Below are 22,479 nucleotides of genomic sequence, written 5' to 3'. Positions count from 1 at the left end.
TCCTGGGCTGTCCCCGGGCCAGGCTGCCGCCCCGAGCCCAGAAACGCCGGGCCCTGCGCTCCAGACCCTTCAGACGCTCCGGGGTCCAGGACTGCTACAAAGTCGTCGTTGTCCACAGGCCGCGCTGGGTCCGCACCAGGCCCCTCCCCAGGGTTCCTCCAGGCTGCGACTCTGCCCTCATCCGGTTGTACTTTTCCAAGAGGCCATCGCTCCAGTGCTTCATTGAGCCGGGCTCTTCCGACATTCGCCTGGCTTACATGAAGTGGTGGCTTTGGCATGCCCGGCACCCGCGGCCCGTCCGCAGCCCGGTGACCGTGAAAATCGCCCCGCCGGAGCACAGAGGGGAGCCTCAACAGGCCTCACCTGCCCCGGAGCGCCCAGATCCCTGTGCCAGGGAGACCGTGCTCAAGGCCCTCAGCCAGTGCAACAACGGAAAAAGGAAATTCATCGAGTCACTCTGCTTTGAGGCCCCAGACGCCAAGAGGGGGAAGGAGAGCCCGGAACCCAGGCCTTCTGCCTTCAAGCCCGTCAGGAGACACGGAGAGGTTCGCGCTCTTGTGCCCAGGCCTGCTCCGCTGAGAAGGCCCCGCTCTTCCGCAGCAGCGTGTTCGGGGAGATACGGCCTTCCCTTAGTCCGCCGCCCGCCCTACCGCAGGAACTACGCCGTCCAGAGCCCAGTCGCAGCGGCCACCGTGGGAGCTCTAGGAGCAGGTGCAGCAATGTCTCCGTGTCTTGGGCCTTCCTACCCCTCAAGGAGCCGCCCGGGGGTGGGGACCATGCAGCTCTGAGCACACCCAGACTGCAGCCCGGCTCAGAGTCAGGGGCCCTTCTGCTGAGCCTCCAGACTCCTTCACCCTACTGACCCCTGTTTCACCCCCACAGGAGCCACTGAGCCCACCAGGGCACTTCCCACCGCTTCAGCTGACTGCTCCGCCAGCCCCAGCCCCGCCTCTCCTTAGCCTGAGGAGCCCCCACTGAAGAGACCTTGTTGCTCTCAAAACCCTTCCCTTTCCCTGCCCACCCACTTCTGCCTTCTCCCTGGAACAGGAGGCAGCCATATCCTCCATTTTCCCAGTTTGTATAGTAAATATTTATTCTTCTTTTAAATAATAGTGTATTATTTAAAAAAATAATAGAAATCAGTTGCATATCCTTAAGCAAGAAAAGAAGGAAAAATTCAAGCCACACCTCACACTATATACAAAAATTAACTCAAACCTACAAATGTATGTCTTTAAGAAGAAAATGGAACAATTTTTGTGACTTTGGTTTATGCAAAAATATATATGGAGAGAGCGAGAGAGAGAGAAAGAGAGAGACGGAGTCTTGCACTGTCGCCCAGACTGGAGTGCAGTGGCGGGATCTTGGCTCACCGCAACCTCCACCTCCTGGGTTCAAGCAATTCTGTCACCTCAGCCACCCGAGTAGCTGAGATTACAGGTGTCTGCCACCACACCTGGATAGTTTTTTGTTTTTGTTTTTTTTTTTAGTAAAGCCAGGGTTTCACACTGTTGGCCAGGCTGGTCTCAAACTCCTGACCTCAGGATCCGCCCGCCTCAGCCTCCGAAAGTGCTGGGATTACAGGCGTGAGCCACCATGCCCGGCTCTTAACCTGTCTTTCTAAACACACTTCTCCCCACATCTCTATGTGGTAACTCCATTCTTCTAGGTACTCACGCCAAAAACCCTGGAATCCTCTTCCAAGGCTTTTTCTCTTGCGGCCCATGACTAGTGAGTCGGGAACTTCTCTTGGCTCTACCTTCTCTCTGTCTCATCATCAGATAGTCCAGGGCCCTAAACGGTATGACATTGACCCCTTAGGACCCATATCCTCCAAAATATTTACTCTCTGACCCTTGACAGAAAACAACTTCTGAGCCTTGTTTTACAGGCAGTATTAGAGAAGGAAGAAACTATGAGAAGCTTGATGGTAGTAACAAGGGCCATCAGTTTAAAGGTGACATGAAGGATGACAGCTGCACACAGATGAGTTTCACAAATGTCTGTATCTACAGACAGATGGAAGAATAGAAAAAAGCTCTCCTTAAAGGGTAAAAGGCATTCATATTTTAAACAATTATCACCATCTTACATGATGACTATCTAAATGTACAGCAGGAAAAGGCAGAAGATGTTGGATCGGTTACCTGAAGGATCGGAATTATAGAGACTGGCGGCTGTTGTTATGGGTCCTGGTGGGTGGATGGCGCTTGCTGAAGGCCTCTGACTTGCAATCAGAATCCTGCTCTTTGCAGATGGTAAACGGGACATTGCACCCAATCCTAGCTGGGGCTTAAGGAGCATGGCTGACCGATAGAAAGTCGGAGGGACTTCATAATGAGCATAGGTTGGAGAGCAAAACTCTTCTTTTCCAGGGTGGTCTGTAACCTGTGATAAATGAACAGAAACTCAGTCAGAGACCTTCACATCATAGTGTGAGTTCTAAACAGTGGTCCCACTGAGCGGCTTGATCGCAGGTCCTCTACCTTCCCTGGGCCACAGTGTCTTCATCTCCTGATTGACAACACACCTGGATGATCTCTCAGGTCTCTTCCAGTTCTACTACACTATGAATCTACAGTTCACTGGGGTTAAAGAGAACTCACTGGATAAGATTTTTTTTTATTGCATTGTTATAAAATCACTGGAATCTGCGTGAGTAGCCAAGCTATAAATGCCAATAAAGCAAAGACAGCATTTAGCAAACATTCATAAAATTACGAAAGTTTTATTATACCTGTAGGAAAAAAAGCCATAATTTGTATGATAACCTAGTCTTAGACTGACTAGATAAACTGTGTCAATTTATATTAGGTCTTTACTGGGCTACTCAGGAAGTAAAAATTACATTGTTAGTAAGGGAGGAAACGTTATTCAGAAAAATAGAGAAGTTAATGAAAAACGTGTTTTCAGACCTGTACTGTGCATTTACATTGTCTGCCCTAGTGAGGCAATGCTCCCAGGAAGTTTTTGAGCAAGTTTCATCAGAATGGAAGTTCTAAGGCACAATCTTGTCAACTGCTGACTTCATAGCATCAAAAACAATGTCGCGCACATAGCTAAAGTCAATACATATTATTAAAGAATCATGTTTCCATTCTTTCCTAAGTTTAATAATAACATCACATTACTATACTTTCTCCTGTAGCTAGCAGTTTGGCCTAGATTACAACCTGTGAGTAGTACCTCTTATATATGCAATTCTGCACTCACTAAGTCTGTTCATATTATCAGTGTTTTTTCATACTAAACATGAAAAAAGAGAGAGAGAATTAAATAATCTATTTCCTTTAAGTTACAATAAAAAAAATAGTGCTAAGGGTTACGTATGAAAAGATATATCTGTTAATTAACTCTGTTCTAAATCACAGCACATTTTATGTGTCAAACTTCTATCCAGGAATCATAAGCATTTAACGATATTCTTTAATAGTGGCTATAAAAGCTTTGATCCAAGGTGTTGAAGAGATAAACCCTTAAATTGATACTCATTTAATTTGAACTAGATACAAAGTTCTCCTTCAAACTGACATTATAGAAACAAAAGATTAAGCCTTTAAAGTTTTATCATAATCACACTGTAAAATATGCATGATTGTGATAGTAGATAGATGGTACTCGGCTACAGCAAATTATACTCCCATGAAAGAACATTCTACATCTGCACTCTGATAAATTTTTTACCATTCTCTACTTATACTCACTATCAATCTCTGGTTTTTCTCATATATATCCTTTTTTTATTTTAGTTTCTAAATTTTGGGTGCCATTGCACATTGCTTTGAGCCGGTGCTCTTATGAAGAAATTAGCAGGTTTTAGGATTGCAATATTCTGATCTTAGTAGTTACTCCGTGCTTTGAAAATGAACAGTTTTAGGGCTTAAAATTCTCCACACTCTCGCTCAGCAATGATCTTAAGGATTTCAGTAACTTCAATGCCTATCATTTGTTGGGTAATTTGTGTCTGGTGAGATCATAAATTCTTGTAAAGTGGGAGAATTATGCCTTTGATGCCTAGTGTGTGCATTTTTAATTAAACAAGGAAATCTAGTAAAAGGTTCATACTCTTTTCCTTCATCTTTACTGACAGAATACAGCAGGTGATGCTGCACTGTCATAAACACATAGAGATCAACCCCAAACACTGACATTTCCCTCCCTCCTTCCCAATGGAGGGTTTTTAGAAAACTCACTTTGAAAGCAAACAAAAGAATCCTATGGTTTCAAACAAACTCGTCAAGTCAAGGCATATAAACAAATACATTCTTACCAGACTGTCCCTCTCCCTATTTACCCTGCCCTGTTCTCACTGGGATAGTGTGCCATGGAGACAGAGGGTATAGGTGGAGGCTTTGCTAAAAAGCCACTGGGATGGTAGTAGGGGAAGGGTGTCTGGGATGGTTAATTTTATGTTTCAACGTGGCTGGGTTGCAATACCCAAATATTTGGTCAAGCATTCTAGATGCTGCCATGAAAGTAATTCTTATATTAGATTAACATTTAAATCAGTAGACCTTGAATAAAGCAGCAGACCCTTGAGCATGCAGGTGGGCCTCATCTAATCAGTTACAGGCTTTAATAAAACAGACTAAACTCCTCCTAAAGAAGAGGGGATTCTGCCAGTAGATCGCCTTCAGACCCAAGCTGCAGCACCAACTCTACCCTAAGTCTCTAGGCTGCCGTCCTGCCCTGCAGATTTTGACTTGCCAGCCTCTACAATCAATGAGCCAGTTTCTTAAAATCAATCTATCTATATACATAGATATATATCTATATAATTATGTGATGTAACCTCTCTATATATACATCTATATTTACATCTGTCAATATATATTATATATTTCAATATATATGTTTTATATACACAATAGAGAGATATAAGTATAGACGTATATAGACTCGTGTGCACGTGACACACCACACACACACACCTATTAGTTCTATTTGTCTGGGGAACCCTGATTGATGCAGCGCCTCTCAGAGACAAGTGGCAGCAGACATGAGGAGGGAGAGCAGCCCTGGATCACACATCTGCATACTGCATGCACGCCACCTCACTCCATCCTCTCTGCCCTGCTCCTTTCTGCCCACCTCCCTTTACCAAAAATAAAAAAGGATCCCAAGTTGTTGGAGGGACAGCCAGTGCAGAGGGCACCTATTTAGGTGAACATATTTAATACCTGGACATAACTAGATCCCAGGTGATCTTAGAAGTCACTTTTGTAAGTTTTAAATGCCTGTGCTGTTCCTGCCAACTGGGAAAAGAGTTTCTCCCTCAGAAGAGTGCTTACTCTTGATTTCTCCACTTCCACCCATGCTATCTAGCCAGCAAGGATCTGTTGATAATGACGGAAGGGTCTGAAGCTGGTTTGGGTTTTGATTTTTAAGAGGTTCTCATTTTATTTTTAAAAAATCAGGCTTCTATAACTGAAAGATACTTCTATTGCAACACATTATCAAAAATGTGTTCTTTTCCAAGAGACCAGACTGAAGCCACACCATGATGAGCTTGGGGCACACTGGCAGAAGAAGGCAGCTTTTTTATCTCTCTGCACTGAGCTCAAACACAAGAGGGGACTTGGTGGGTTATATCATGTCATAGCTATAGCAGGTGGCCAAGGACCAGCCTGTTCCCTACTTTTGAGTAAAGAAGGTTACCATAGAAATGAACCCAGCACAACACCTGGGTATCATTCCTGCAGCCTGAGAACAGGCTTGGGTCTCTCAGATGCTCTGATTATGGCAGAAAATGGTCCCCAGATAACAAGAGGGAAACTGAAATTTCAAACAAACTTGTAAAGTGGAGGCACAACAACAAATAAATTCTTTGAAGACGACTTCAGGATGTTCAAGGCGTGAGGCTACGATGCTCTCTACACACCAGTGGGGTCTCTGTGAACCCCTCAGAACCGTCAAAGCCACACAATGTCCATACAATCCCATTTCCTTGAACCTTGAGGTGGTGTCTAGATAATGAAGTAGAGAAAACAGTTTGGAGAAAAATATGCGTATAATATAGAAACTATTCCTGGAGGAAACAGAAACAACACAGAAAAGAAATATACAGAAAAATATAGAAGGCCACAAAGAAAGAAATACAATGTGGGGTTTTGGCCTATATATCCAAATCAAGTTTCTCTCATGAGTATGTTTTTATAGGGAAGAAATCTAGGGTCTGGCTATGGTTTGGATACGGTTCGCTTGTGTCTGCGAACTCTTCTGTTGAAATGTGATCTCCAGTGTTGGGGGGAGGTGTGTAGGCCATGAGAGCAGACCCCTCATGAATGGCTTGGTGCCCTCCTTTTGATAATGAGCAAGTTCTTGCTTTATTAGTTCCCATGAGAGCTGGTCGTAAAAGAGAGGCCTGGCACCTCCCCCACTCCCCTCTTATCACGTGATCAAAGGACTCGTGGTTCCCTCTTCCCTTCCCCCACGAGTGGAAGCAGCCTGTGGCCTCACCATAGGCAGATGGTGGTACCATGCCTCACGTCCAGTCTACAGAACCGTGAGCCAAATAAACCTTTTTTCCTTATAATTTACCCAGTCTCATGTATTCTTTTATAGCAACACAAATAGAATAAGGCAGGTCTCTTTATGGGACCTCTCCAGTGATTCTATGCCTTATAGAAGAGCACAGCTTCAGAGCCTGACCCTGCGCCTCAGAGGCCCAAGTGGATGAGTGTTTAGAAATTTGAGAATGACTCACTGTAACCAAACTTAGAGACTGATGTATAAAACCAGAAGGGCAATTTGTTCACTTTTAATGGGAGACCACTGCCTAAAGCTAGACTAAAGTGTCCTCTGGACAAAACATGCTCTCATTGCAGGGCCCAGGGTAAGAAGCCACTTCTCAACAAGAGGCCATGCAGCCCCATACAGCAAGACAAACCCCTGCCAAGCTGACTGGACCCCTGAACTCTCCAGTCAGAATCCTCTCTCTAGAGACGTGAGGTAGGAAGCCAGTTATAGTCAGAGGCCTGGTGGCAGGCGCAGGTCAGAACACAGGGAGCAAGCTATGTGATTTGGTTGCTACGGACCTGCTGCAAGGCAGCACAGCTGGTTGGCTTGTTCGGGCACCTAGTCAGTGATTGCCCAGGTCAATGTCTGCTGTCGAGAATGGATTCAGTGCTAGATCTGACAACTTCTGCTGTGATTGATACATTCTTAAATATTGCCAGTACATCTAACCAAGCTAGAGTCCAACTTTGCACTCAATCATGCTATCTCTAGAAACCCTTGGTACACTTCTGTTTGGTTCCAACACGTATAGAGTTCATGATTCACTTATCATTCAACATTTTTTGAGCACACACTTATAACAAGCAGCATTCTAAACTCTGGGAACACAACAGGGAACAAAATATTGAAAACAATCCCTTCCCTCGTGGAGTTTACATTCTAGTCAATGCAGAAAAACTAAAAAAGTGTTTATGGCAGGTGGAGGTAGGTGCTGGGAAGAAATAAACCAAAGAAAGGGGATTCAGAGGGAAGATGGGTGGCCTTCCCAAGGAGATATCACTGGAGTACAGACCTAAAACAAGCGAGGGAGAGGGCCGGGTGTGGTGGCTCATGCCTGTAATCCCAGCACTTTGGGAGGCTGAGGTGGGCAGATCACGAGGTCAAGAGATTGAGACCATCCTGGCCAACATGGTGAAACCCCATCTCTACTAAAAATACAAAAATTAGCGGGGCATGGTGGCAGGCACCTGTAACCCCAGCTACTCAGGAGGCTGAGCAAGAGAATCGCTTGAACTACGGAGGTGGAGGTTGTAGTGAGCCGAGATTGAGCCACCGCACTCCAGCCTGGCAACAGAGTGAGACTCAGAGAAAAAAAAAAAAAAAAACCTGAGGGAGAAAGCCATCTGCAAAACTGGGAGAACATTCCAAACAGAGGGAGGTGCAAAGGTCCTGAAGCAGCAGAGTGAGAAAGGGAGAGTGGAAGTGGGGTGGGGGTAGCTGACAGAGCCCCAGTGAGCACATCCTAAAGGCTGAGCCATCCTACTCCAGCTTGTGTTCCAAGCAACCTGGGCAGCCCTGGAGGATGTTACAGACAGGATGATCTCATCCTGCCTTACCTCTTTTTTTTTCTTTGAGATGGAGTCTCGCTCTGTCACCAGGCTGGAGTGCAGCTGCACTATCTTGACTCACTGCAACCCCCGCCTCCCAGGTTCAAGTGATTCTCCTGCCTCAGCCTCCTGAGTAGCTGGTACTCCAGGCACACACCACCACGCCCAGATAATTTTTGTGATTTTAGTAGAGATGGGGTTTCACCATGTTGGCCAGGGTGGTCTCGATCTCTTGACCTCATGATCCACCCACCTCAGCTTCCCAAAGTGCTGGGATTATAGGCGTGAACTACTGGGCCCGGCTCCTGCCTTACTTTTAACTGATCACTGACTGCCATGAAGAGATTGCTTCAGGAGACAAATCTTAGTTATGAGGTCTCAAAGGATGACTCACCAGAGCTCCTCGGTACTCAAAAGGACAGCACGGTGCAGTCTGAAATTGCAAGGCCTGAGTGAGACTCTCAGAGCTCTCCTTCCTTCGTGGTGTGTGACTTAAAGCTCTCTATTTCTGTTTCTGCATCTATACGGTGATAAAAACTGCAATATCAACCCTCAGGGAATTACTGCAAGGATTAGTGAAGATTAACAGAGATCAAATGCCGTATTATATGAGCCCAACGCAGAGCTGGCCCTCAATTAAATGTTAGTTGCAATTATTATTTTTACTTTAAAGAAAGAATCCATGTCTAACTTATAACTATTTTCTGCTCATTCACTGTTCTTCACATGTACGAATAAGAGATACTCCCAGGTAGAAAATACTCCCCATGAAAAATGAGTCTGATCTATTTGAAGAATATACTAATTTTGCATTCTTTCTTCCTTTCACCCGGCTTATATTATACTCCCTTATTTAAACATGGAAAACTATTTAATGCATATTCATCTAATTTCATATGAATTATTACACGTGAAATTTAAAGGGATCGCCTTCAATATTGGGTATATCTTATTAAGATAATCAGACTCTTCTAGTTAAAATGGCCATTTCTCGAGACAATCTCCTCTAGTCAAAAGCTCCATTTCTCCACCAGTGTATCCATGAAAATCTGCAATTTGCTTAAAGAGGACGTTTTACTTTCACAACTCATTGAAAATACATCACACGTTTTAGAACAGTGAACTTATAGGCCATTATCACAACGACATTCTCTTACCTCCTGCAAAAACTTTTCACTCATTTGGCTGAAAGGATGTCCTGGGGGCTTGATCCCAGACACCATCAATCCGGAACTGAAGACCCTTGCCTTCTGCAGGTCTGGCTTGAATTTCTCATAGAGGTTGGTAGATGGCTTCAGGTCACCACTTGCCACCTTCTCCTCGTGGGGAAGAGGCATGGTACATGCGGGTGGGGCATATGGAAGCCCCATGGGAACCAGTGAGGCGTCCACCTGGCCCAGGGCCTGGGGATTCCTCCTGATGTAGGTGATGATCTTGGGCCTCACATGCTTGGGCTTGGGCATAATGATGGGCTTGGTTTCTGTCCTCTCCTCTGTTTTTTCAACCTGATGGTTCTCCATTCCCTCCTGCGAGGAAAGTGTGTCCTTGGAATGCGTGAAGACAGGCTTGGGGATCCCACTGGGGCAGGTGTGCTTGTCAGGCACTTTGGGGGATGTGTTCAACAAGCGTGCACTGTCAGTAGGGGGTGGGAGCACCAAGGGGGACCCCGCGTCCATACCAAACACACGAACATCCTGAAAACTGCTACTGGATGTTGTAGGCTGGTGGGTCATGTTCACAGTTGTCTCTGGGTGGAGAGGTGCTGCAATATTGAGAACTGAATCTGCTCTTGCTGAGGTGCTTTCAGACTTAGCTGCGTTCTCTGGAAGATTCCTGTTTTCAGCACCAGATGTGGTGATCTCTTTGCTTTCCCATGCATCTGAGCTGCCACTTGGAGGATCCAGGGGCTCAGGCACCTCCGTCTTGCTCTCTCCAACAGAAGGACTGAACGCCAAAACCGTAACACTGTCCTCGTTCCCACTGCCCAGCAGCCTTTCCTCCTCGCTGACATCCGAGGGCTTGCTGCCAGTCTGATTAGGAATAAAAGCCACATGACTGTCACCTGGTGAAAAGTTGCTAGATGGCCTTTCACCCAACTTCCCACCTGCACATGGTGAAATTTTGCCAGTGGGCTGATTATCAGCCCCACCTAAGGAAGCAGGGCCCTGTTTAGGGGTGCTGTGGAGAGAATCCGACTCCCCTGGGTTGACTCCTCTCTTCTCTTCACAGTTGCCTCTCCCCACCCCAAGGTGGTGAAGGTCACTGTTGGGCAGATGGCCAAGTGCATCGGTGGCTTCTGGGTGTGCTTCCCCACATGGCTCCTTTCCCTCCAAGACTGACAGATTCTCTTCCTTGTGACATCCCAGATACCCTTCCTGGGCTGCCATTCCCTCCTGTTCAATCCTCCTGGGTGGAACATATTTCAGCTCCAGCTTAGCCTCTCCCTTTCCCTGACCCAGTTGTGCTTCTGGCTTACTTGAGATTTCCTTCGATGCCAAAGTCAAGTTCAGGGCAGGCTCTGAATGGGCGGAACGTGATGTGTGCTCGCTGCACACATGCAGTACATGTACCCCCACTGTCTGGGTCTCTGAGGGGGCGCTCTGCTTGGTTTCTGAGGTAGATGGTTTAAGATGACGCACACTCTTTCCCTCTGAGGTACTGTCAGTTGGAGGGAAAGCTGCCGGGCGAGCATGGTCTGGCAATGTCTTCTGTGGTCCCTCCCCACCCCCAGGCACCTGACCCCGTGCTTCCAGGGAGTCCAGAGGTGCAGGCTGCAGATGCTGCAGAGTCAGGCTCCCGACTGCAGCTGCATAGCTGCTTGCTCTTTCCAAAGAATGCCTCCTCAGTTCCTCATTGTCGAGGGTTTTTGCCAATTTATCCTTGGGAACATGCCGGGGAATGTCAGCATCCCGTTTAGCCAAAACGTCTAGACTGGCCTCACCCATCACATTCCTCCAACTCAACAGACTTGGTCCCTGAATACTCCGCGGGGTCTGCAGGCTATCTGTGCCTCTCTCCATTGTGTTCTCTTCATTGAGTTCCCTCTGAATAGCTGAAGAAAGTCTAAAATCTTTCAGGCTGGTGGAGCCAGTCTGAGATCCCTTCCCAAAGCCCTCAAGTTGGTGACATTCCTTATGGAAATGGGTACGGTTTTCTGGCTCACTGGAATTTGTATTTCCAATTTCATCTTCCAGGCCACATGTCTTGGACTCATCATGAGAGGATCTGACCTCCAACATGATTTGATTGGCATTCGTATCTCCCAGACCTAGGATACTCTCATTATTATTTCCTGCTGCATTTCTGTTGTCCTGCAGCTGAGTGTAACATGATTTCTTAGGTGCCACTGGGACGCTCATTGTCAACCCTTTGGTGGGGCTGCTTGCCATGCAGTCCTGCTTAATGGAAATGGGCTGCCTTCAAGCTGCAATCGGATTAATAGGAAATTCTCAAGCTGCTGGTCCTCCCCTGACAATGTCACATTGAGACACTGCTTTGATCATTCTCAGAACAGCTTGAAAACCAAGCATTGCCTTGATATACAGCAGGAAGACTTATCTGCTAGGTTCCTGCTGAATGAGAGCCAATTAGTCCGTGAGACCTGGAGAGAAATAAAAATATAGTCACATTAGATTGACAAATAGAACGTCTCAGGAGAAAAAAGTGGTAAACAGATTTATTCATCACTTCTATGCTATCATTTCATTCATTCAATCGTTTTCTCAAAAACCTTTCTGATTGGGGCTCCTGCTGGCTAAATATGGACAAAAATTAAACATTAAAATGTTTAATGTTAGAAATGGATTATAAATGCATGTGAAATCTTAAATCTAGATTTTAAACATCAACAAGTCTAGAGTGATACTGATTGAAAAGGGTATGGGAGAAGTAAAGGCTCTTCTTTACAGAAGAGTATCAACGAATGTAGAAAAAGTTACGGAATTCGAAAAATCACTATTTTGTAATCACTAGATTAATAATTATCTTGCACAAGGGATGCCAAAGGTACAAACATTGGGTAAAAGATTGTTGGGGAGCAAGATATTTATAGATGCTTAAAGTATCTTCTCCCAGGCTACTTTATTTCTTACAAAAAGAAAATTTTATCTTTACAATGGAGAGATCTGGTAGACACATTAACCACATGATCAAATTTAACATCACTAGTAATGAAACTGACATTGCAGACTCCTGATATTAGTTCTCAGGGCCACACATCACCTACACAGCAGTTAATGTTCAACCAAAATTTACTCCTGAGAAAATAATCAGACAAATTTAAATTGAGGTATGTATTACAAAATAACTGGCCTCACTGGTCCCTAAAAATGTCAGTGGAGCCTGGCTGGATTTTCAAAATATGTTAGCAAAGAATATTATTAGGACAATTAGAGATTTAAATATGAACTGTATATAAAATATAGGTATTTCATAATTTTCTTGGGTAATTGTGCTATAATTATGTCAGAGATTATTTTTGTTCTTGAAATATACATGCTTTAGAATTCAGGGGTAGTATGTCATGATTTCTGTAATCATTCTCAAATGATTCAACCAAGAAAAACACATGTATGTATGTGTGTGTGCATGTGAAAAAGAGAAAGAATAAAAGAGAGAGAAACTGGCAAAAGTCAACCACTTGAAAATCTAGGTAATAAATTCTATTATATCTGCAACTTTTCTATAGGTTTGAAATTTTCTAAAATAAAAACTTGGGGGAAACACTTTACTCTGGCCTTTGAGGCCTGCATGATCAGGCCCTGAACACCTTTCTGGCCTTGTCCCCACCTCACCCTCTGCTCTGCAGTCTACAGCCACACTGACCTCATTCCTCACAGTACTATGTTCATTACTCCCTGACTCAGGGCCTTTGCACGTACTCTTCCATCTGCATGGAATGTGGAATCCTCCCCCAACCCCATCTTACAAGTCTTTTTCATCCTTTAACATGCAGCATAACTACCACTTCCTCCAGGAAGCCTTCCTGACCCACTAGGTCATCCTATGATGATGAATTTGCAATATCCTATATTTTCATTTTGCAAAATTAAAAAAAAAGACTTTCAGATTTGCTAGACACTGAAAATAAATATTGTCTAATACCTGGCATACATATTAGGTACTTAGTATGTATTTGTAGCATGAATGAATGAATAAATGACCAAATGAATGATGAGGAAGATCAGTGTTATTTCTGTCCCCAATGAGTTTAAAATCTATATGGAATATGCTTTTCTGTTAAAGTAGACTCACAGATCAACACTAAACCATTACATTCTAGGTTGACACTGTTTCATACAGTACTATGGATTAGACACTGGGAACAGGGGAGTTTAACAGTAACGAGGTTCTGCCCCATCACCAATTGCCCCAATGGAGACTCAAAGCCTTCCACACTTTCCTCCTCATTCATCAAGAATGTGCAAGCACATGTGCGCACCACACAGGAGGCTGCTGTTAGGTTTCTCCTGAAACAGGTTACGTGGCAACGTGGCCACCCACCTGTTTTCCCTTCATCATTGTTAACATGCTGTTTCATGTATTAAAAACAACATGAGGACTTGGCACAGTGGCTCACACCTGTAATCCCAACACTTTGGGAGCCTGAAGTGGGAGGATCACTTGAGGCCAGGAGTCCAAGGCCAGCCAGATTTGGCAACATAGCAAGACCTTATCTCTATTTAAGAAAATGTATACGTTATAAAGCTAAATAACGTAACACCTAACAGCCCATCACCCAATCCAAAAACATCTTGCAGCCACCCTTGTGCTCCTCCTTACTGGAGCCCTCTATGTTTCCAACTAAACTTTTTACCTAACAACCTACCATAGCATTCCTGAACACTTAGCTGATAGAGCTCTCTTTTCTTCTACATCTATACATAAACAGGTAAACTTTTTTACATACCTAAGATCATTTCCTGTAAGCTGGTTTTTGTTCAGTTTTTTTAAATTTGCCTCTTCTATCCCACACCCCAAGATACATCAACATCTAAATCTTTCCATTTCTTTCCCCATGTTTGTATGATCATGGGAAAATACACAGTCATACATGTGCATGTGCCCTTTCATTTCCCTACCACACTGCTCTTCTGTTCTTTCCACGACTTGCTCACTGTCCTCATCCTCCCCGCTCTCATGCTCTTTTTCTTCTTCTCCACCTTCTCCTCCCAGCCTTACCTTCAGTAAGCCAGTAGCACCCGCGGTACAGCCTGACCTCAATATAGCCCTCTACCAAGCTGTTGATACCCTGATCCCAGTCTTCCTTTCCCGACACAGAGGGGAGTCTCAACAAACCCTTGTTTGTTTATTCCATTTTAAAAGTGTTTCCCTTGAAGATACACATGTTCTCTAAGCACAACTACAAAAAGCATGTAGGCAAATCAATAAGACTGTGGTTTAAAAGAATGCTGTGCTCTCTGGGTTGAGAAACAAGTATCCTGAAAAGTTAAGAAGGGCAAGAAAGTTCATAAATACAGGCCATCCACAGAAGAGAAGTGCCTCTAATTCTCTGTGGGCAGAAGTATAAATATGCAGCTAAGAGCCCTGATTGGTTTGAATTGTCGAGGCAGGGAGAAAGAAGGAAATTTCGCTTGGCAGAGACAAACAAAAGCAAAGCATCAAAGTCTACAACCCGTAACACGATTATAAGAAAGTGACAAAGAAGTGTAAAACCAATGTCATGCTAGAAAGTTATATTTTAATTTTTGAAGAATAACATCATAAATGTTCTTCATGTTTGTCAGTAAACAATAACTGGTACTCACTGGTAAGGGGACAGAAAGAAAGCTGCAACCTCCTAGGGGCCCAGTCTTTTCTCAGCAGTTATACAAATCTGTTTAAAAAAAATTTTAAATAGGATCTCGTTCTGTTACTCAGGCTGGAGTGCAGCAGGACATTCATAGCTCACTACAATGGTGAACTCCTGGGCTCAAGAGATCCTCTTGGGTCAGCCTCCCAAGTAGCTGGTACTACAGGTGCACATTATCACACCTGGCTATTTTTTAAGTTTTTTATAGAGATAGGGTCTCACTATATTGACCAGACTGGTCTCAAGCTCCTGGCCTCAAGTGATCCTCCCACACTGGCCTTCCAAAGTACCAGGATTACAGACATGAGCCACAGCACCTGGCCTAAAATTTAATTTTAAATTAAAATTATACAATTATAAGTCTTTAATATTCGATTTTAATTTAAGTTAGACTGCCTAATATTTATAGCAAGCCTCCAGAGACAGATCTTCACATCCCCTTGCTTTTTATTTTTCCACCTCCTGGTAAGAAAATGAAAGCATAGAGAAGGTAACATTCCCAAGGTCACACAGCTCACGAGTGGCAGAGCTGGGACAGATGGAAAGCAGATGCTGTCAAGAAGAAAAGCTGCCATGAATGGAATCAAGAACACACAGGAAGAACAAAAGGAAAACACACTATTGTAAGAACAAGAATAGAAAAAAAAAAAAAAACAGAAACAAACACGTGGAAGTTCACACAAGAAACTAAAGGAGTTGCTAAAGGAGAAGCAACTTTAAAAACTTTCTTCAATTATATGAGGCAAAATTATGCACAGGAAGCCATGTTTCCTGCTTCTCTCCTCCTCATGAGGCTTCACAGCCACAAAGTAAACACAAACACGCATTTCTTTCTGAATCTAAATTTCAATCCAACGTCCTCTACTAAGATAAATGTTTTCACAGAACATATAACATGATCATAAAAGTTCAAACTCATGATACAGGACTGTATGTGATTAAATAAAATATGCAAATAGGTCAACCAACAGTACAAACTCCCAGTTGAGGTGCATTTTCCCATGGTGAGGGATGTAACTTTCATATGCTCCAGTTCTATTATTATAAAATTAAGAATGATGTCCTTAGAGGTAAGTGATATTTTATCCTGAAAAAAAAAAAAATCCATTAGTTAAGTACTACGTTTAAAGGGAAGGTAAAGATCTAGGCTTATAACCTACCTGATGCTTAATAGTCTTCTAAGTGGCTTCCCCTGGTACCAGGACCAGAAAATTCACCACTCTTCTGGCCAGGGTCTCTGGTGGCCAAGTCCTGCCTCTCTAGAGCAGAATGAGGCAATTCTTCCACCAGATGACCTTTCAAGTATTTATAGAGAGCTATATGCTCCCTTCCTCTCAAAACCTATTCTACTCCTTGTCAACGAACTCAGATTGTCCCAACTGTGGGATGACCTTTGGAAAACTCTCACCAACCAAACAGCTTTCCTCTAAGTACACACACCAGGGAACCTCAAGTCCCTCCTAAACGAGGTACCCAGAGCTATGCACAATACTTTAGTTCTAACTGCATCATCTAGAGTCACAAGAAAGCAAGCCTTCCATTCTCTTAGTTATACTTCTACCCACACATTCTAAGAATGACCTCTTCATGGACATATAAATCACCCTCTAGTTCCATATCATTAATTAAAACAACAACGTACCATATAAGTTACCCTAAACTCCACTGACTCAATCCGAGCCATTTGTAACTGGCTTTAGCACCCATGGGTGGGATCATAAAAATATACTTCTCAAACTTCATCTTGCTGGTCTCGATGCACTGTTCTATCCTGTTTTAAAACTTGTGGAGCGCATCCTTAATTTTTCATCCAAAATACTTGCAATTCATTCCTGTTTTTAGATCATCAGTGAAGAGGTAAGAGTTTCTTCTACATTATCATTCACTGATAAATCACTCATTGGTGTCATTCACTGACATCAACATTAGCAGAACACAGCAGGGGACAAAACAGCAGCCCTGGTGCCACAGGGATGTGACCCGACAATGCTTCCACAATGCTTCTCATCTCATCAGCACTCTTCAAGCACCCCTCTGCCTGACAGTCCCTGCAGCCACTGTGTGTGCCCCCATCTTGTCCACAAGAGCATAAGAAACTTTGTCAATCATGATGCTGAAATGTTAGTAATTATAATGTTGCTGCTCATGAAAAAGAAAGAAAATGGAAGTGAAGAAAGAAGAAAATAAGGCTGAAGTACCATGACAGGTCCTACACAGTAACCTACAATTGTATAAGGAACACTGCTTATTTTTCTTAGTACTCATAACTCACCAATTAACAATGCTTTAAAAAACCTAACATGGGCTCAACATCAGGGTTGCTAGCATCAAGCCAGAGTACCACATGCTCTCTTTGCTCAAAAACAAAATTGTCTCCGCCCATCTTTCATAATCAAGCACATTTTCAGCTCTCTTGCGCTCACAATCTCTGATAATGGTTTGACCACCTCATCTAGAACTTTTTCAATTGAATGCATACTCATCTTTTTTAATTTTTTTTGGAGACAGAGTCTCACTCTGTCACCCAGGCTGAATTGCAGTGGCACGATCTTAGCGCACTGAAACCTCCACTTTCTGGGCTCAAGCAATTCTCCTACCTCAGCCTCCGGAGTAGCTGGGATTACAGGCACATGCCACCATGCCCAGCTAATTTTTGTATTTTAGTAGAGCTGGGGCTTCACTATGTTGGCCAGGCTAGTCTCAAACTCCTGATCAGGTGATCTGCCTGCCTCAGCCTCCCAAAGTGCTGGGATTACAGGTGTGAGCCACCATGCCCGGTCAAATGCACATATATTTCTAAATCATGAAATGAAATGATAGCATCTAGACACTCATGTAGAATTTCTCATCCATTTTAGGCTGTGATTTCTGGTGTCCTGTGTTTGTTTTGTCCAATACAGCGTAGAAGGTATTCTTGAATGAAGGGAAACTCTGGATATCCACCAAGGTGCCCTCCAAGAATATCACCCTGAGTGGCCCAGCCAAATGACAGAGTAAAGCAACACTTCTCAGCTTGACATTCAAGGTCCAGTGAGCCCTGGGCCTACATATGTTTCCAGATTTAATCCTCTTTACTCTTCTACTTAAAGTACATTTGCCCCGTAAAATCATCCTCCTGTCCAAGAGCTCCATGCTCTAAGCATCAAAGTCCAGCTCAAAAACTACCTCCTTCATGAAACCTGTCCTAAATTCTCTCCTCTCCTCCCTTCCACCACTGAAAAAGTGGAGGTGGAACAAGATATTGTCTCTCTGTGTCCTGAATCCACAGATCTTTCCTTTAGGAACTGTCATACCATGCTTTTTTATTTCTTTTATTATTATACTTTAAGTTCTGGAGTACATGTGTAAATCTTGCAGGATTGTTGCATAGGTACACACATGCCATGGTGGTTTGCTGCCTCCATCCCCTCCGTCACCTACATCAGGCATTTCTTCCTATGCTATCCCTCTGCAACATCCCCACCCCCAACTATCCCTCCCCTAGCCCCCCGCCCCCCAACAGACCCCAGTGAGTGATGCTCCCCTCCCTGTGTCCATATGTTCTCACTGTTCAAAACCCACCTATGAGTGAGAACATGCAGTGTTTGGTTTTCTGCTCTTGTGTCAGTTTGCTGAGAATGATGGTTTCCAGATTCATCCATGTCCCTACAAAGGACATAACTCATCTTTTTTATGGCTGCATAGTATTTCATGACATATATGTGCCACATTTTCTTTATTCAGTCTATCATTAATGAGCATTTGGGTTGGTTCCAGGTCTTTGCTATTGTAAACAGTGCCACAATGAACATATGCGTGCAGGTGTCTTTATAACAGAACAATTTATAAACCTTTGGGTATATATCCAGTAATGGGATTGCTGGGTCAAATGGTATTTCTATTTCTAGATTCTTGATGTACATCTAAAATTGTTAAGTGTGTCTTTTTATTACAGTTATTTCTGACTCGTTATTATTGTTACATGTGTGTCTTACTCCCTTTATGAAACTATAAGCTCACTTGGCTGAAGGTTACACAGACACTTCTGTTTCCCATGTAATTTCTGGGACAGCACTCTGCACATAGTAGGCATTCCAGATGAGGTACTCTCATTCCAACTTGAGCTCAAAAAGGTGAAATATTCACTACCACATAAGTCCTCTTTTTTCAATCTTTCAAGATGAATATTGTAAAGCCACCCTTCTCAACTGAGCAACTGATCAGACGTCCTCCCGAGAGGGCTATATGAGAATATCCAAGTGAGAATAGATAGAGAACTATATTCTGATCATTCATTGGTTTGACTTATATCTGTCATAATACTTTACTTTGAAAATAAACTAAAGAAAGTTCGGGGGATTTTTAAGTTATTAAAAGGAAGTACGGGTTTTGAAAGATTGAAAAGTATGGTTGTACAGCTCTCCTTAGCTGCCAGGTCTGCTGTGTAATGCTTTATCGGTTGTGAATTTTTATATATACATTCAACGACCATGCCTCTGAATGTAAATGCAATTTCATCTGACTTCATAAAATTTATTTGCCAAAGGAGCTCCAACTACTGCTCCTGTCATGCAATAACTTATCTTGTAGAACTTTAGGATACAGAAAGAAATGACAATATAAACCCAAAATTCAAGGGTAAATGTAATAATGCAAGAAAATACAAAATCCTAGCTTTGAAATTTTAGTTGACATCTCTACTGAGTATATATTCAGTGCCTATAGTGTTGTGCCACATTTAACAGGATAACTGTATATGTAGTTACATATTTATGTACAAGTCAGTATGTTCACATGAAAGTCTCCTGGTAATAATACCTCCATGTTTCCTGCAGTTGCAATTATTTAAGAATATTCAGGTTCTTGGTCTTATTTCATAATGTTGGGCATGTTTACTCTCAATAGGCACAATTCTAGATAGTCCTAACACTTGATGCTCGGCAGAATAAATGAACCTTACAAGTACAGTGTCCTTACAATATGGTTAAAAATTGAATTATTGGTTGGGAGTTGTTAAATATATATATTCAGGGACTCTGCAGCTATCTATGGGGTCACATAACATAATATACAATAGCTCTCTGGAGCCTGCTTTGCTCTCTTTATCTTATGTACATAACATTGATACCACATCACATTTTATTCTAATATATAAACAGGACTGTGTTCAGAATATCTTTTTTATTGAGGTAGCAGAGGATATTTTATTTTTATTTTATCATGAGTAGAAAGAGTAAAGAAGAATATATACATAAATGAAATGCCGCTATTTCCCCTCTACAGAGGACCAGGAAAGGAGCTAATGGTTTTTCATAGTTTAGTCCAAGGTGATATTGAAACAAAATATTATGTTCATTGATATTTAAAATCTCCCCCAATAAAAATGCTGCATGTTTCTCCAAAAGAAGTTTCACTCATATTTGCCAACAAAAAGCATTTCAGGCATGCCCTTAAAAAAAAAAAAAGTCCTTTCCAGGGGATAATTTCACCCAGAAAATATAGGGCATTCATTCCTTGCCTATTGTGCTTAATGTTTATTTTGTTTTGTTTTTGTCTTGGATGATTTTTTTCCAAAGTGGAACCATTTACATTGCCAATTATGAAAGAAATTAATCTTCATTATATATTTTTTAAAAAGTAAAAATATTCAAAAATTCTCTAACCTCACCCCAATAAATACAATTTAATGTGTAGTATTTTTAATTTTTTATTTTTGCACACATGGAATGAGTTCTGTAACCCCAATTTTTCACTTTGCATGCCATGTGCTGCTTCCCAAATACATGTAGTAAATATTTTATCATGTTTAATTATCAATTGTACTATAATCTATTCACCAATTCTCCTTATTGTCAGAGTTTAGGTTGTCGTCAGTTTTTGTATTGTTAAATAACTTTTCACAGAAAATCAGTGAACAAACAACTTTATGGCACCCTTTACTTTCTTCAGATAAATTCCTAAAGGCAGAGTCCCTATGTTAAAGGGTATGCACATTTGCGTCTTCATAAAGAACTCTAAGCTCCCACATGGGTTTTTGTTTCATTTGCAGGTGCTTCTCCAGTGCCTAGCAGGGCCTGGCACTGACTGAGTGCTCTGTAATTATTTGTTGAATAAATACCTACTACCCTGAAAAGAAAAACATGCCACTCTTCATTCCTCCATTTCCCCACTGCCTGCTCCATCCCTTTCCTTGAAAACTTCTTCCATAGGATACAATCCAAGATGGCCAAATAGGAACAGCTCTGGAGTGCAGTTCCCAGTGAGAACGCAGAGGGTGAGAGATCACCGCATTTCCAAACCCACATTTCCAAACAAGTTTTTACTGCCCAGTTTCTACTGATCAGGAGATTCCCGGGCAGAAAAGCACCACAAGTCTCCAGCACGGCTGTTTCAGCTGGTGCAGTGGGTCTCCACACAAAAACTCACAGAAATCTGGGTGACCGTTTCAACTGGTACCTGGAACACCTGGGAGGCAGAGTCGCCCATTCAACTGAAAAAATGGGGGCTGAAACAGGGAGCCAGGTGATCTGCCTTGGTGGGTCCTAGCCCCACAAAGACTAGCAATCTGAAACGCTCTGGATTGAGAGTTTCACAGAAAGCACAGCTGCATGCCCGGGATGGTCCAGCTCTGTGGGGGAAGGGCATCTGCCATTACCGAGGCAGTCTGCCATTACTAAGGCAGTCCACCATTACTGAGGCAGACTGCCATTACCTCAGCAGTTCTAACTATACCTCTATAAACAAACCCACAGGGGAGTTCACACAGCAGCTGGGCAGAGCCCACGGCAGCTCAGTAACATCTCTGCTGGCAGACTGTGACTAGGCTACCTCCTTGCTGGGCAGCGCAGCTCTGAAAAAAGGTAGCAGCACATCAGGAACTTATAAATAAAGCACCACCATCCCAGGACAGAGCACCTGGGAAAAAAGGTGGTTACGGGTTCCACTGCAGCAGACTTAAATGTACTTGCCCAGCAGCTCTGAATGGAACAATAGAGCTCACAGCTCAGCACTTGGGCTCCTATAACGGACAGACTGTCTCCTCAAGCAGCTCCCCAACCCCCATATATCCAAAGAGATAACTCATAAAGGAGAGCTCAGGCTGACATCTGGTGGGTATCCTTCTGGAACAAAGATACCAGAAGAAGAAACTGGCAGCAACCCTTACTGTTCTGCAGCTGCTGCAGGTGATCCCCAGGAAAGCAGGGTCTAGAGTGGACCTCCAGTAGTACTACAGCTGAGTGGCCTGACTGTTAGGAGGAAAACTAAAAAGCAGAAAGAAATAACTTCATCATCAACAAAAAGGACATCCACTCAGAGACTCCATTTGAAAGTCACCAACTACAAAGACCACAGGTAGATAAATCCACAAACATGGGAAGAAACCAGTGAAAAAAGGATGAAAACACCCAAAACCAGAAGGCCTCTCCTCCTCCAAGGAATCACAACTCATCGCCAGCAAGGGAACAAATCTGGATGTAGAATGAGTGTGATGAACTGACAGAAACAGGCTTCAGAAAGTGGGTAAAAACAAACTTCTCTGAACTAAAAGAATATGTTCTAACCCAATGCAAAGAAACTAAGAACCTTGAAAAAAGGTTTGATGAAATGCTAACGAGAATAAAC

At 43.1% G+C, this 22,479-nt stretch overlaps 1 protein-coding gene across 5 annotated transcripts in view; it reads right to left on the bottom strand.

Annotated features, from left to right (window-relative positions):
• The window catches only part of MTUS2 (microtubule associated scaffold protein 2), a 797,713-nt gene that overhangs the window by 516,132 nt on the left and 259,102 nt on the right, over positions 1-22,479 (bottom strand). For all 5 annotated transcript variants that reach the window (XM_064361726.1, XM_064361722.1, XM_064361724.1 and 2 more), the window contains 2 exons: positions 9,224-11,667; positions 2,148-2,388 (listed from right to left, as the gene is read on the bottom strand). In XM_064361726.1, the coding sequence (XP_064217796.1) occupies positions 2,148-2,388; positions 9,224-11,455 (2,473 nt within the window). In that variant the 5' untranslated portion in view covers positions 11,456-11,667. The remainder of the gene's footprint in view (positions 1-2,147; positions 2,389-9,223; positions 11,668-22,479) is intronic.

This window comes from Aotus nancymaae, unplaced genomic scaffold (genome assembly GCF_030222135.1).
Source record: "Aotus nancymaae isolate 86718 unplaced genomic scaffold, 86718_ANA_hifiasm-v0.15.2.pri h1tg000043l, whole genome shotgun sequence".
NCBI lineage: Eukaryota > Metazoa > Chordata > Mammalia > Primates > Aotidae > Aotus > Aotus nancymaae.
Note: the sequence above shows the minus strand (reverse complement) of the source record. Positions and strands in the feature narration are given on the sequence as shown.